The sequence below is a fragment of the Battus philenor genome, unplaced genomic scaffold (genome assembly GCF_028537555.1).
Source record: "Battus philenor isolate CCGP_79_NKW_IND1 unplaced genomic scaffold, ilBatPhil1.0.hap1 SCAF_8, whole genome shotgun sequence".
Lineage (NCBI taxonomy): Eukaryota > Metazoa > Arthropoda > Insecta > Lepidoptera > Papilionidae > Battus > Battus philenor.
This window is the reverse complement of record NW_027181748.1, coordinates 12854126-12871162: the sequence shown is the minus strand read 5'-3', so window position 1 is coordinate 12871162 and position 17037 is coordinate 12854126. Positions and strand designations below refer to the sequence as shown.

At 33.9% G+C, this 17037-nt stretch overlaps 1 protein-coding gene across 2 annotated transcripts in view; it reads left to right on the top strand.

The window, feature by feature from the left end:
- qm (quemao) overlaps positions 1-16104 on the top strand; it is a 38005-nt gene extending 21901 nt beyond the window's left edge. For both annotated transcript variants that reach the window (XM_068775403.1, XM_068775402.1), the window contains 6 exons: positions 8465-8609; positions 9388-9508; positions 10550-10689; positions 11067-11169; positions 11804-11931; positions 13219-16104. In XM_068775403.1, coding sequence (XP_068631504.1) covers positions 8465-8609; positions 9388-9508; positions 10550-10689; positions 11067-11169; positions 11804-11931; positions 13219-13317 — 736 coding nt within the window. In that variant the 3' untranslated portion in view covers positions 13318-16104. The remainder of the gene's footprint in view (positions 1-8464; positions 8610-9387; positions 9509-10549; positions 10690-11066; positions 11170-11803; positions 11932-13218) is intronic.
- The last annotated feature ends 933 nt before the right edge of the window (positions 16105-17037 follow it).

The window sequence follows — 17037 nt, the reverse complement described above, 5'->3', positions numbered from 1 at the left end:
GGTAGAAGTACTAATAATGGTTAGTTGACTTAGTGGAATTTATAATTTTTTCGATGATTGTATAAAATTGACCAAATTTTTTTTTCTTAAAAAAACATTTCAACAAACATCTTGAACATATTCACATATATACCTTATTTAAAAAGCCTATTGATAGACCCCGTGCTTAATATATTACACTTGGTAGTTTGTTTTAGAATCATATATATGACTTACAAATAGGACTTTATGGAGCCTAATAGCGGGTACAGTGAGTTCATTTTATTCCTTAGATTAAATCGATGGAGATATACAACGCGGTCAGGTTGAGATATATAATTAAGCGACCTTTTCTATTATCGTATGGGTATATAAAATGTATATTCTGATCAATACCGACACGAAGGTTTATGACACTTGTAAACAAAAGATCCTTATTAATAGTGAATAATTGAGCGAAGGTCAGGTGTATGGCTAGTAGTGAAAACCGGTTTTATCTAGACGATAAGTTAATTTGCATCAAACGCATCTGTGCAACCGAAAGTATGTCAGTGTTTCAATTCAATTTTGAACGGAAAATTTCTGGATTTTGTATCAATGACATATTAAGTCGAGGTTGGGTCCACTGCACCCTTGAAGTAAACTTAATAAGTGAAAGTACAAGCCGAAGTTGTGATAAAAAATAGTTAATGCTTTTTAAAGATTTCTTCATAAAAAAGATAGTGACATAAGAAATTACACCTAGAATAACGTTATATATATATATATATAGGGAAAAACGTTATATTAAATGAAAAAAAAAAAAACAATAAACATGCACAAATGTTTAAAAACTTGTTCAATTGTATTCTGGTGTCACTTTATATTTTTATATCCATATATATATATATATGTATAAAAAGTTCTTGAAGAAGGGGGACTAATAAATAAAGGGATAAAGCAGCGTTCACTGCGTATCATAATACTACACTGCATCCGCCAACCCGCCTGCTAAGCGTGGTGATTATGATATATACCCCCCCCCCCCCTAAATTTCTTTAGGTAAGGCCTATGCTTTGTATGACTTGACGACATCAACAATAGAAATTCAAGTTTAATTTCAAGTTATGTGTGTCGGGTGTTCGTTGATTCTTATTGATTAATTAATCACCGACTCAATTGAGGGTAACCCTTTTATGTAACTACCCGCGTCAAACGTTACCGCCAGGCAATCAACAACTAGCGCCATCTATTGACGCCTTTCGAAATACAGCGTTGCGCACACATGAAAAACTAATTACAAATCATAAGAAATGATAAACTGTACTTGACAAAAAATAACACAAACATAATTTAATTATTATTGTTCATAATTTAATATGTCTTGATTAAAATAGTGCGTGGAACACTTTTGAATCGTTGATTATGGTCATTGTAGTCAGTCCGAGAGTAAGTTACCACTAGTTCTGAATGCTGATCTGTTGAGAAGACCCGGACACTCAGCAGATGTACGGTTTTTAAATAAAATTTAAAAGGAGCTATTGTGTTCTTTAATTGTCTAATTTTCGCAATTTTTTAATAGATTCTTAATAGCAGCGTAATCGCCACTTGGCATGGGGTAAAACGGGGCTCAAAGGCATGTTTATTAATATAATAGGATCCTAAATAATGTTCACAAAGCTACCTATTTTATGGTTGTTATTAAAAATTGTTAAAAACGTTTGTGTGCGCGTTACCGCAGTGTAAATGGCTTCATACAATCACCTTAGATATAATGTGTACGTTAACTTGTGAAGTAAATTGTTTCATTGACTTTAGATAGACACTAGAACACCCTCGCTATATCAATGTTAAACATTTAATAGAATCAGGCGTTACCTTCCGGAAGTCCATCCTAAGTAAGAAAAAGACCAATATTTAGCCACTTCCGCACATGCAGTGGTAGTCGTGCAACACAGTGCAAGTCAAGACTCTGTGTTTGGCACTAATCGATGTAATATAACTCATGAAGATGCCCCGTGGAGGTGTGAAACACGTGTTGAGTGATTCGACGGTGGCAGTTGTGTAGTTCGCATTGTTTGCCGCATGCACATTTATCAGCGGGCTGGCGGGCGGTGCACTTTGTTGCACAACTGCCACTGCATGTGCGGAAGTGGCTAAATATTGGTCCTTTTCTTGCTTATTTCAATGTTGATTAAATATGTTATTTTATGTTCTATCAAAATATATTAGACGGCGGGAAAGTAAGGTCGCTTTCTTAAGTTAAATTCACACGACTACATCTTTAATAAGTTTTTATTTCTAATCAACAATATATTCGCCTTCGTTATCAACAACCTTTTTCCCATCTAGTATACAATTTTTTAATATCGGATCGGTAAACATCAATAAATTTTGCTGTAGAATATGTCGATAGAAACGACATTACTTTCCGGTCCCTCTAATAATTTCGATCAGTTTTTTTTCGCGTATTTTCATATCTGAGGTACCAATTATCCGAACAAAAGGTAAATTTATTTTGATCGCGATACAAGATGTAATCAATGCTATATCGAATAAAAATATTTGAATTTGAATTTGAATTGAGGCATAATGAAATACCTCTATTCGGACTCCTAGTATCTCGTGGTACATAGGTCCAGCCATACCGACCTAAGTTAGCTAGAGATGTCAATAATGTGAGATTCTAATCATTAGGTCACATCTTCATTAGTTAAAGTATCATTAGTGGAAAATTTCATTAAGCTAAGTCGATGTTTAATTAGCCTAATTGAGTCATATCCTTAACCACAAGGAAAATCGGAACCGGAAGACTGCGTCTTGATTATGTAATTGTGGTTTAAATAAATATTAGAATTTAATAGTGAAAATAATAAAAAGCATAAACAAATTGTTAAACAAATGATAAAAATAATAGACGTAAAAACTGTAGAACTCTGAACGGAAGGCGAAGGAAGTGAGATGACAAAGCATGGAAGAAAAGTATGGTAAGGAATGAAAGATACTTTGAAACACTACTAATTAGAGGAAAGAATGAAAGACATTGAGAAGGACGAAAGATTAGATAAATAAAGACATTGTCCACTCCTGACAGGGGTTGAACAAGAGAAGAAAATTAGAACTTGAAAAAGTGGTTCAGGGGTTTTTTATATCGTGTTTCCTATAACTTATAACATATTGGGAACTTACCTTGCCAGTGAAAGCATTCTTACGAAAATTCAAATCGTGCTTCCAAATTATAGTAAAACGTTTGTCTTTGTAAACCAGACAGCCGTACGCTTCTTAAAATTTATCAATAGTCGGTTTTTTGCAGCTCATTTTTTCCTTATTGTGCACATAAACAAACTGGCAAATATCTTAAACGCAATATTCCAAAACTACCGCAGTAATATTCCAGAATCTTCTAGATGTTAATCATCGAATAGCGATTTCATGATACACTTTAGAAGATAATAGGCGGTATTTTGGGATTGATATTTACTTGCAACAGCTATATTTTAAATAAATTGCAAGTTGTAGAAGAGTGGTATTTTAGAACTTAATAGATGTGGAATTCTATTGTTTAAGAGACAGATATGTGTGTCGTGAAGTGTGTAAAGAAAGCGGGACTGTATCTGGCTGCACGCCATTGCTAGTACGATTTGGCCCTGTGTGCCGCGAGCGTTATCAATGTTTAATTGAATTACAGTTTCGTGTATATTGTAAAGGGCATCATAATATACATGCATTCATATGTATATCGTTTGTGTAGACTTAATCGTTAAATGAGAAAAGGACCAATATTTAGCCACTTCCGCACATGCAGTGGTAGTCGTGCAACAAAGTGCAAACAATGCGAATTACACAACTGCCACCGCTAAACCACTCAAAACGTGTTTCTCCCCTCCTCGGGGCATTTTCAGGAGTTATGTTACACCGATTAGTGCCAAACACAGAGTGACACAGTGTTGTTGGTACTAATCGGTGTTTGCCGCATACGCATTTATCAGCGGGCTGGCGGACGGTGCACTTTGTTGCACGACTAACACTGCATGTGCGGAAGTGGCTAAATATTGGTCCTTTTCTTACTTAGGATGGACTTCCGCAAGGTAACGCCTGATTCCATTGAATATTATTCGTAAAGTCACCGTGTAAAACCACCGCAGAGTGTATTTTAAATAAACATTACGATGTAAGTTCACAGATGGTGCCTTTCTCCCAGAGTGCCCTTAAAAACCTGTGTATATAAAAGTAATTTTTTAAAAATTACATTTATGTATATTAAATGTAGTTCACCTTGACTGACTTTACACCTTCAAAGTTATTGGCCTGTTCAATCCCATAGAGATAAAAAAACAAACGTATTTCAGAGCTTATTTACGTTATTTATTGATTTTATGTACAGATGAAAATGCGTAAGCGCAATTTTTCTTACGTGAATCTTATGTAAGTGAAAGTATGAGTCACCTCCTTACACTAACAAGTGTAAGCAATAAATCCAAAATTAGTTGCTTAATAGATATTATGATGACATCCAATATATTCTACAAAACATAACACTCCCGCAAATTAACGTATGAATAATGAAAAGTTATGTAATTATCAACGTATTGTGGTTTTTGTTTCTCTATTCAAACATTATACAGGTGGGCTGTGAATACAGCAAATTCTTATAAAAAACTATTTCATACATTTTAAAATTTCTTTATTTACAAGACTGGTTATTCGATGGATTTTTTTAAATTATGTCATCTAAATGACTATCATTTCGATATTTGCACTTTTAAGCGAGTGTGGAAATTTTTAAAACGTACTTGTAATTATGCAATTCAATGCATCATATATTATATTTGGTGGCATAAGAAAAAGAACTGGAGGCTGTGAATTTAAGACGTTCCGTGCAATTTTCGAAGATTTTTCATTCAAGCCGCGTGCGTCGTACGACCCACACTTTAAAAATTAAAATAAGTCGTTTAGGCCGTATGCTTTACACTTTAATACTGCAAAGCTATAATTAGGGGGAAAAAGTTATAAATTTTAAAATGAATCACGTACGCGCGTACGTGAAATGAAGTTATCTATTCGACCCTAAAATTCATTTTTTTAGGAATCCTTTGTTTTTCAATGAGAACTGCAAATGGTCTGAACGGAAAATGCAGCGGGGGTCGTATCGCCCGACAGATGAAGGCATGGAACTTGTTAATCTAATATAGCCGTCAATGACTTACTCAAAATTGAAAAAAAAAATAATAATATAAAAGTAACATTTAATATTTGCAAGTTATATTGTTAATACACTCACTAAAAAATAGCGGTTTTGATTTTTTTTTGCGTAATAAATACAATACGATTAAAGATTTTAATAATGTCTTTATATTTCTGAACAGATACAAAAATGTCGTGATGCATAATTATAATAGGTTCCAAATTCAAATGTTTTAATACAGCAAATTTTGTTTCACAAAGTTTTGTTACTACATTTTGAGGCACATGAAATCATTCTTTTTAAATAACAGTAAAAAGTTATAAAACCTTGTTTTTCTTAATCAAAGTAATTGTAGACAAAAACGGCTTTTATGTAATCATAGATTTTCAAGTCAAAAAAATTATTTAACATGTTCAAACTCACTAATTTTTTCTTACATAATTCAACTTACTGACTTGTACCACACAAGGACATGTTAATAACCCACTACGTATTATACGTTATAATAGTATATGTATAATATGTAATAGTATATGTATAATAAATAATAGTATATGTATAATATGTATAATATATATTATAAATGTCTAATATTTTATATTTTCGGATGAAAACAAATTTAATTATTGAATGTTATGTACTATATTGTACGTGAAATTTTTTATAGCTCCATTAATTTATTTTAGATTAAATCCTATAATATATGCCTATATTCGCTTCAAATGGCAAGCCTTGTATACATAGATCGGATATAAGGTCATACATCGAAATGTATTATAAATTTCCACAGCTTTCATTTGCAAAATTCTACTCACATCAATAGCACCAGCTAATATTAACTGTTATATTTCCTTCACCTAATTCACCACTATCGTTTCCGCCGATAGACACACACTTTACACTTTTTAATTCACGGACTCTTCCGCTCCGTGAACTCAGCTCAGATGAAGCTGTAAAAGCCTTCTGGCTAACACCACCTACATCAACAGAAAGTATGTAAGTAAGACACACACTGCAAAGCCTATGTCTTGGCTTCCCATAGAATCTATGGCAAGATCTGGCAAAGATTGCCACGATGTCCAGAAGTGCTGCAACTTCCCATCGTTGATCCTCATAAACGGGTCTACCCACGCCACGTCTATCACCCCATGGTCACCACTCAAGAACCCAAAGGATATATGACCCCTATCTAACCCATTATATTCATAAAAATATACTGGATTGTACAAAGAAAACACACGTAGATAACATAACCTTATGAAGGTTTTTGACCAGAAAGGTTAAAAAACAATATATAAAAACATTTTCTTGTTACCTTTTTTTTCTCAATGGGTTAACCGTGATATTAATTATACAATACATTTGAAAATTTAAAACAAAAAACATTCAGTTACTCGTGTAAAATAATAACAATTAGACTTAAAAACAAGATGAATTAAAAAAAAATGTAAGGTGCATTCTGAAATTTTCCATGTGCTTGGTCGCCTTAATTCTTTTCGATTAACTAATTGTTCAATGCCAGCGCAAACTGTTTTTATTACAGCAATAAAGCTCGTCTCCGCTGCAATTTGAACATAGTTTAACAATGAGTTTAACCGTAGTGGTCGATACATAAAATATAAGATTGTAAGGTTTTGCGGTTATCTGCATAGTACATTCCGTTTGGACAATAAAAAGGTCTATAAAACCATTACCGTCACCCTTAACCCCCGTTTTCATATCTGTGTTAAATATATATATGTATGTATGTAGGTGTGTGTGTGTGTGTCTAATTGAATAATAGTACAGATAAAACTACAATGGGTGTTCATATCACACGAGGCAATTTCATCCAGACAACCACAGTATGGAAACAGTAGATAAACAACATATAGTTAAAGTGTATATATACACAAAACATACATATGTACAATCATACATATATATGTATGTATAATTGTACGTTGATTTAACTTAACAAACAGCGAAAGACAAATAGTAAGATAAATGATCAATAGTCTTGTAAATATTTTTAACCATTTTCTTAGAAATAGGTTCATCCATTCAACAATCGTACGGCCTTTGTAGTAAAAGATTTCGCCATAAACGAAGAAGAATGCATCGGCATTTTTAATTTCAGATTCTCTGACGATCTCAAAGATGATGAACATGAGTTGTATCACGAAGAAATTGAAATCTTGAATTGAGATAAGAGGGAGTGAGTGAAGTGAAAAGAATATTACAGAGTAGATAAAGGATGTGAGCTATCCGACGAAACCGTATCGGTAACCAATTGAGCTTAACATGAAATTCTGAAAAATGATCATATTTATAATGTTTATTCTTACATATAGATAAATATGTATTTATAATATATCGAGATATAACCCAGCTTGAGTCGTAATAAATGTTTAAATAATCTGTGGTTGCAGAAACAATAAATAACGCAATGATAATATAATAGGAAGAAACTTATTTATAACTTAGATTACTACATATTAAAATTAATTTTTGTTTAGTATCTATATCAGCAGACTGTCTGATAGAAGTGATTGGCCTGTAGCATTACGATGGAAAAAAAATGAATGTAACATATTTCATAATTTTAAGTTTAAATAGCGATAGAGCCTTTGGAGAACTTTATAGGAATTTAACTACTTTTAATCGGCTGTCTAACTCCTGTTAAAAAGTTTGTAAATTCAGCTTGTTACGATGTCCCCTATCACTGGATCTTAATTAAAACGACTGTTTCATCGCATTAATGTTCGCAATTACTTGTTATTGTTTTTGTTAGAATGGTGTTATGTTAGGATTCGCTTATATTTTTTATACTTGGATGTTTTTTGTGAAGATTATCTTTGTTTATGCATAAAGTCTAGAAATATTCAACAGAGAATACAAATAGGGTATACATTGCTCTAACTACTGTTCTTTTACTGTGAAGGTTATTTGTATAAATTATAAAACAAAACTGGAATGAGCGAGTTTCGACCTATCAGGTCAGGTTCTCTTTTAAAACCATCACTATACCGCTATAACACCATTCTCTAAAATTGTTGCACTAAAACATTTGAATTTGGAACGTTTTTAAGCACCACGGCATTTGCTATCCAGCTAGTAACATAATCAACATTGTCATTATTGGCGAATTTAATTTAATTTTTGTTTTTTAGAAAATGGGCTCTTTTTAGCATTTTTCTAATGGCGTATAGGAAAGTGAAAATTTTATGAATAAATTCATAGAATTAGATTTATGTTAGCATTAAAACTGGGTAACCGATTTGTTAGGTTCTTATTCGTCACGACAGTAACTAATCGCACATTGTTCTCCTTTGTCCGCAGTGTGGACGACATCCAAGACAACTCCATCCTCAGACGGGGAATTCCCGTCGCACATTCCATCTATGGTATCGCAAGCACTATTAATGCGGCCAACTACGCTATGATAATGGCTCTCGAGAAAACTTTGGAATTGGGACATCCGGAGGTATGCGAAGTTGCACAATAATACGCCAAACCCTTAATAATCGTATTATCGTAGTCAATATATCATTACCACCCGTACATGACGATTTGAAGGCGACATATTCATATGATTGAGTCTTAGAGCAGTCAAGAACGGTTTCCTAAGTAGCATTGGACACCCCCACCATCATTATATATCACCTATAGATTTTCAAATCGCCCGCATCCAGTGTCTTTGGGCGATTTTAACAAGGTTGTCTGACCTCCTTAAGGCAGACGGTCTCTGGTCTTCACTCTAGAATCATAAGGCCCCAGTGGCCATAAGTTCCACGCGCTTTTGACGATGCTACTTCAATTTGCTAATGCGCTAGGCTATATACTTTCGTTCGTATACAAATCTTCTATGGTTTCGATCCCTCTATGGCTCGCTGAGCGACTAAAAGATTGCCAGTGATGACCAAAACCTAAGTAGTATGAGTGTTTTATATTCCGATAATAGCTACAGATCTCGCTGTGGTTCCAGTACCTCCGAATGGTCAAACTTTTAACAGCCCAAGCTGATCCCTCCTCTCAGTAGCCCATAGGAACAACTTGACGTCGTAATTCTAAAGAATATTTAATGTAACGACCTGAGCCGAAAATCGCGTGAGCTTTAGGGTACTTCAGCGTCCTTCTATCTCAAAATCAAAGTGAATAGTTTGATGATCCAAGAAAAATAAGAAATACTCAGAACTAATTATACTATACAGCCTTTGACATATAATACTATGTTACTACCACGGACATCAATCGAATTCCAGGCAACAGCCGTATACACAGAGCAGCTTCTTCAGCTGCATCGAGGACAGGGTATGGAAATTTACTGGAGAGACAACTTCCAGTGCCCCTCCGAAGAGGAGTACAAGCAGATGACCATTAAGAGTAAGTTTATTCATAGTTTAAGATCCCTTTCGAGATTGAGTCACAACACCCGTGGTCTACTATGAAGACATGAAGCCTTACTCCGGTCGTTTCGGACACCCTCATGTCGAAACGTATAATGCGTCTCAAATGATAGCCGAAGCTAATGTCCTCTCTTCAGAATTACTTTAGGCCTTTTTAAGAGGCACGTCAACTTTATAAAGTGTATTTATTTTTTAAACTTTTTTAAAAATATGGCTTCGAGATTTTAAATTCGGTAAGAATATTTAAACTATAGTATTTCTAAGATAACTCAGTAATGAACGGACAGGAACATACAAAAGTAATAAACAAAAAAAAACATTTATATATATATACACGTTTTTTATCAACAAAAATTGGGAAATTATACGTTTTGCGCATTATTATTCTTTTTTTCTTAAGTAAGAAAAGGACCAATAAATAGCTACTTCTGTCAATGCTGTAGTAGTCGTGCAATAAAGTGCACCGCCCGCCAGAACGCTTATAAATGCGCATGCGGCAATAGTGCCAGACACAGAGCACTAATCGCTGTAACATTACTCCTGAAGATGCCCCGTGGAGGGGTGAAACACGTGTTGAGTGATTTAGTAGTGGTGGTTGTGTAATTCGCACTGTTGCAGTTTGCAATGTTGCAGTTTTTCACCATTATGCTTTTTAAGGGATATTGGTCCTTTTTTTTACTTAGAATGGACTTTCGCAAAATAACGCCTGAATCCATTAGCTTTTTTTCTTACATTAGATATAGATAGGAATAGGCGTCCACCAAAGAACGCCACGATTACCGATCTTTGACGACGACTTCCCATGACCTTCACTATATCGTCAATCCGCAATCGACTGTCTGATGGGTCAAAAGGTTCTGGAACTATGAGCCGGTAGACGTAGCGTAAGCTTCCTCAGGTAGACCGACGACATAGTTACAGTCGGAAATATCTGAATGCGGACACTGAAAGACCGGCCTATCTAAAGCCTATATCTTGCAGTTATTTTTTATATCAATGAATAAATTATTGTTTACAGAGACAGGCGGTCTGTTCATGCTCGCCATCCGTCTGATGCAGCTGTTTAGTAACAACAAGTCTGACTTCAGCCGCTTGTCGTCGATCCTTGGCCTCTACTTCCAAATCAGAGACGACTATTGCAACCTATGTTTACAAGAGGTACATCGATATATCACGATTTCTTCCTTTCAGCAAAAGGACATTCACTGCAAAGTACAGGCCTCCCCCAAAGGTATCAGTGGTGGCTATACCACAATCGCCACGCTTAACAAGTGGGTTGGCGATCGCAGCGTGATGTTATGTTACGCACGACGATGCTGCCCTTTCTGAAGTGACAATTCAATATAACTAATACAAGTGTGAATTATATAAGATTGTTCCCCGGAAATCGAACCCGCGACCTATCGCAAGTAACAGTCCTCTACTGCTGAGCTACCTCAATTCATTTTATCATTAGTAAGAATATAATTAATATTTACTGTCGTGTGTATTATTTGTGTAGTGTCATTTTTAATGTTTTTGGTTTTTTTTTTCAGTACTCTGAAAATAAAAGCTACTGTGAAGATCTAACGGAGGGAAAATTCAGCTTTCCCATCGTTCACGCCATCAGGAACCAGAACGCCGATAACCAAGTCCTGCGTATCCTTTTCAAAAGTTGTTTGTTCTTTTTTAATGCAACGTCTAAAATTCATTCCATTGTTCAGAATAGATAGACATACAATTTTTTTAAAGTTCATGTTTGGATTGGATTGGGTATATTATATTATTTAACAATTTTTTTAGCCTGGCCATTTTTTCTTTCATTGCCACAATGGAAAAAAAAAGTTAAGGTTTTTTTTTTAACACAACCCATTAAGTTAAGAGTATATGTGTGCCACCTATACTAATATAGGTGGCATCCCACACACTGCCTTTCCTTTTTGCTGTGGTTCATTTCTAAAATTTATTCTTTTAATGCAAGTGTCTTCTAAGAACTATGAAGTAATTCGTTGTATGGGCTTGTTTTGGGTTCAAAGATAAAATACGCCTTTCTTTTAAAAATAGATATCCCCGTAAATTTATTACAGTTTGCAGGGCCATGATTAATAATAAATTATACATCAATTATACATGCATCTATTTATTTTGACATATTCTATTTTATTGTAGCTATTATCTACAGTTTTAATTGTGTTTTAATTTTAATTGTGTGTGTTGTTGTGGTGTGAAATAAATGTCTATGTAATTATGTCATATTTGAGCCGTAAAGCAAGTTCCTTAACAGTCGATTCAGACATTTTGCGACAGCGAACACGTGACGTGGAAGTGAAAAGATATTGTGTCTCGCTGTTGGAAAGATTGGGAAGCTTCAAGTATACGAGGGACGCGTTGGAGGCGCTGGACGCTGACGCCAGAGCAGAGGTGGGTATTTAACCTGGTGTTTCTTTTATGTCATCCAAGAAAATAAATACGTGGGTGATCTTTTCTGTTCACATGATTGTACTGAAATTATATAACAGGTGGCCAAATTGCGGCTTGCGAGCCACATGCAGATCTTTGAACGATTAGTTTTGTCTCCAATTGTTTGTCGAATTAATCCAATATTTAAATTTATATTACCTATGTCAGCTGCTGGAAAATCGAAACCAATTACTGGTGTGAATAATAATTATTATTCCATCATAAAATTAGCGAAATCCAAACACCGATCATAATTAACTAACCGACGTCTTAAGTATTATCAGGAGTGCTGTCATATACGTGTGCCAATATATCTAATTCCAACACACGTATTTTATACTTTCGTCACATAATTTTGATAAAAAAAGTTTTAAATACGTATTAAATTGCGGTTCGTGAAAAATTTCAAATTTCGAACAAATGGCTCGAACTATCAATTAGTTTGGCCACCCCTGTTATATAATATTACTGCGTTTTTCCTCTAAATCCCTCTTGTTCTCCATGATCACAATTCCTCTGCCAAAAACATAAAACTACTGTGCTATCATAAGCTATGTACCGCGCCTTTCAAAGCGCAGAAGTAGGAAACAAGTAAGAAAGGCATGAGCGCTGTTGCAGCAAGCGTTGATATCGTCTCCAATGTCTAACATGATGCAAAAGAGAAATGTAACATTTCTTATACAATGAATATGAAAACGCGTTATGAAAGTTACGTGTTATATGGGTAAATATAATTTCTTATTTAACCCTTTTCGCTGCAGAGCGCCTGAAAATGAATTACTCTCTCAGCAGTTGCCGCGATAGTAGATTATCTGTACGAACGACACGTATTTGGTTATGTGACAAAATGTCCTCACAGGAAGCGTGTGCAGCGTGTCTAGCGCCAGAAGGCGCTGTTCGCTGAAAGAAAGCGTCTATAGCCGAGCGCCAGAAGGCGCTGTTCGCTGAAAGAAAGCGTCTATAGCCGACCGCCAAAAGGCGCTGTTCGTTGAGAAAAAACGTCTGTAGCCGAGCGCCAGAAGGCGTTGTTCGCTGAGAAAAAGCGTCTATAGTCTAGCGCCAGAAGGCGCTGTTCGCTGAAAGAAAGCGTCTATAGCCGATCGCCAGAAGGCGCTATTCGTTGAGAAAAAGCGTCTATAGCCGAGCGCCAAAAGGCGCTGTTCATTGCGAAAGGGTTAATCCAAGATGTGTTATATAATTATCTTACATTACTATGAAATTTATTATAACATTTTTTATTTCTCTCAGGTCGCGCATCTGGGAGGGAATCCGTTGCTCGAGGCACTCCTGGACGAGCTACTCAGCTGGCGACGAAACAACAATCGTATCGTATATACCGACGAATAAACATTTCAGGGTTACATTGAAATCTGACAACATACCAATGAGTTATGGAAAAGACAGAGAAATCTTTATAACTTAAGTTATATATTTTTAAATTTTTTGGGTCGGTTGGAGTGTGTTTAAAATTGCGATCGAATTGATTTTAACAGTTTTTTTAACTTGTAACATTTATTATCTGTGTTTATCGTTTGAGGTTTTATTTAATGTTCTTTTATAATAACCGTAGAAGAACGGATATTATGTTAAAAAAAAAACTTGTAAATGTTTCCCAGCGGCCCTCACATGCTAGCTCTGAGTTACCTTACCGTATGCTTTATAACTTAGTTATAAAATTTATTCTTAATTCGTTTTAATTGTTAGCTGTTACTTAAATTCATAGATTACTAGAGATATTCGGATTCGTTTTTACCTAAAGGTTTTTTTTGGATAAAAAATTGTGAAGGCGACTTTTTTGCGTACATTATCATTTCTAAAAAACGTCCAATGCTTCCCTCATAGATTTTCAAAATAACCGCCGATTATAACAAAGTCAGCTGTTCATGTTGCGGGTGGTCTTCCTGCGCTGCGATTGGCGGACAGAAGTCTCTCTAGATCTCTAAACCAGTGTTTCCGAACGTGGGAACCACGCCCAAAAGTGGACAATTAAATAGTGAACTCGACACGACTTTAACCGTTTCTGTTTAATATAAAAATTACGTATGTTACACATGTAGTCGTAAGAAATTTAGAAAGGCTTAGGGCATGGCACATAGGTTGCAAAATACTGCTTTAAATTTGCGAACTTATGTTCTGCGTAGTGTGTCCGTACAAGTGAGTTTTCAACTTGTCATTTCGATTGACTACATCAGCTATTTTTGTTCATCTAAAGTTTTAATAACCTCTGACTCGATCTGATGCCAGACGAAAAAAGGTTTCACTGTTACGGCATTGGTAGACATATATCTTAAGGCAGTATGACATATTCATGATTTTTTTTTTTGAAATACTCGTACACCCTTATCTAGTTTTAGATAGGGCTTTACATTTTTTCACAGCAAGTTTTTTTTTCATTTTTGTATATATTATATTTTTTCTATTTTTATATACATTATGTAAAAAATATTCACGATGGACGTTTTTTAAACTTAGACTTATCTAATTTGACTGTTTACCCCTGGTAAATGGAAATCTTTTTGGGAGGTCTATTTCCAGCCGTGGACATACTGGGATTGATCTGCCTCTAACTGCGCACAAGCAGTTATAGATGTCCGTCTCATTTGCACATTCACATCTCAGATTTTATAAAAATAAAAGTGCTTTCCATAGTAAGGCAACCTTTAAGTAAACATGATTCCTAATATCCGATCTCTGTAGATAGTTGTCCTGTACTTATTTAAGCACTGCTGAATTATGGTGAAAATTGCTTTGATTTTGCCATGTGCTTTTCAGGCTAAATTCTTAAATTTATTTTAAGATTAATTTTTAGGCTTGTAATATTTGGGCGTTTAAATTTTTTTTAAATTGATTTTGGGAAAGATTAGAGCATGTACATCGTAGAAGTGATGAGATATAACATAGACGGACCAATAAAGAAAATACAAAAATTAAATAGTAAATCGAATTTCCATAAAAAATTTCTTCCAAGCCATATTGACTAGATATATTATAATCACGTTAAGAAAAAATTGACTCGTTGTGGATGTCAATTAGAAAGCGGGTTTCACTGTAACCAGTGTAAATTAGAAAGCTGCTTTCACACTGATCGGTTGAAAGAAGCCTTACAGAAACTACGTATGTATTTTTAACGCCAAATCCCAAATGTATGTTTGTCAATATATATAAAAAGATGCCTCTTTTTATATATATATAGCCCGACAATGATCATTTGAGTCTTGAGCGAAAAAAAAAATTAAGATTTTCGTTATGAGATAATTTATTTATTTAATGCTTTGCATTCTATTAAGAAATCATTGCGCTTACGTTAGAATTGAAATTTCCTTTGAAGCTTTTTCAATCTTTTTTTTAAAGTAAAAACGTAAACGAAATTTTTCGTATTACCTATCAAAATATAGGTTGCTGGCAGTAAATAACTAAAGCTATTAAAAAAATTTTATAAATTAAAAAAAACATACTGTATTCGCTCTGTGCTGTGCCTTTGTAAGCAGGGGACAGATAATTTAATTAAATTAAATGTTAAAATGCGTTTACACGTGGCCACTTTTATAAAAGGTACGGAAGTAATAAGTCAATTATTTAATGTGATTCAAAAAATCTTTCTTAGATTCACTGTCATTGAGTATCTTACATTAATAATAGATTCTGTGACTCTGTCTGTAGAAGAAACAACAATATGTTTATTTTTCTAGATGTAGATTGACATTTTGTCCCCTTGTAAACGTATCCTTGTGTCGTTACAAGTTGCACAGTTAGCTATTTCTAGTGAATACAGTATAATGAAAATATTATCAGTTGGAGTACTAAGTACTTAATAAATGTTTAGGGCATTTATTGGAAATGTAATTATTTAAATCATTTATTTATTTAAATTCTTCTCAATTTTAATATTGATCTATTTTTTTAACAATACATGCTAACCTAAATGTTGCATATTAAATGTACTTACATTAAGTAATTTTTTTTTCATTGATTTCAAAACACTGCTTTTAATTATTATTTTTTAATTGAATGTTGCCATCGTAAAGTAGTGATATTATTTTTTTCCATTAATCACGCTATGATTTTTTTAGAGTATGCTATATATATATTATATATGTATAATTCGTACAAGTTTTCTGTTGTAACATTTTTATATCCGAACGCTTTATAAATAATGACGATTGATTTTTAGAATATGTTTTCTGAATGATTGTTTTGTTAATTTTAAAAATATATTTTTTAACATATTTACTGTGTTTTTTTTCTGTGTGGCGGCGTTATGTCTTCCAAAATATGACAATAAATATGCGAATAAAATAATTAAGTAATACTTAGTATTATAGTCATCAATTAAATTTTTAATTGTTCTTTTTGATATAATACAATTAAGTGTTGCCTGGTTTTGATGTTAATTGTAAAACGTTTATAATTTATTTTTTAAATTTAGTCTTGATTAACGTTTTCAATTCTAAATTGGAGAAAGCTTTTGTTAAATTTTAAACTTTGTTTTCAAGTTAAAGCATTTTTTAACTGAAATTTAAGTAAAATTTACTTTGAACAAAATTTGAATATATGTTTCAAAATGAATGCATGTTAGAACTGGTATGGAATTTGGTAGTTATTATAGATGTTCGTATAGCATGAATTAGATTTAGATTTTATAGTTGAAAGCAGTTTTTCGTTAGAACCTAACCTTTACTTAATATCTTTGTTAAAACTGGAACTATCCAATGCTCCTTTTTTAAAAAAAACATAATAAATAAGATAAATACCAGATGAAAATAACAATTATTAGACAAAACAAGGTTTTGTCGAAGTAAGTCAGCTAAATATGTTTTGACCTAGTTTATGATAAATGAGGACAGAATGAAAGAAAGTAAAAAAAATATGGTTAACTTTGTAACTCAAAATGCTACGATAGAGCGTCTTGACAACAATCTTCACTCAAATCAGGTAAAGGTATCCGCGGCTCCCTAGGAAGTCTTTGACCTTTTGCTACCTTAAAGAGGTTATAGGCTTCAGTGCCTTGTTCCCTCGCAACCGCGGAGTCTGCAAACACCGACCCTCGTCGTTTAAATTTTAAGTTTT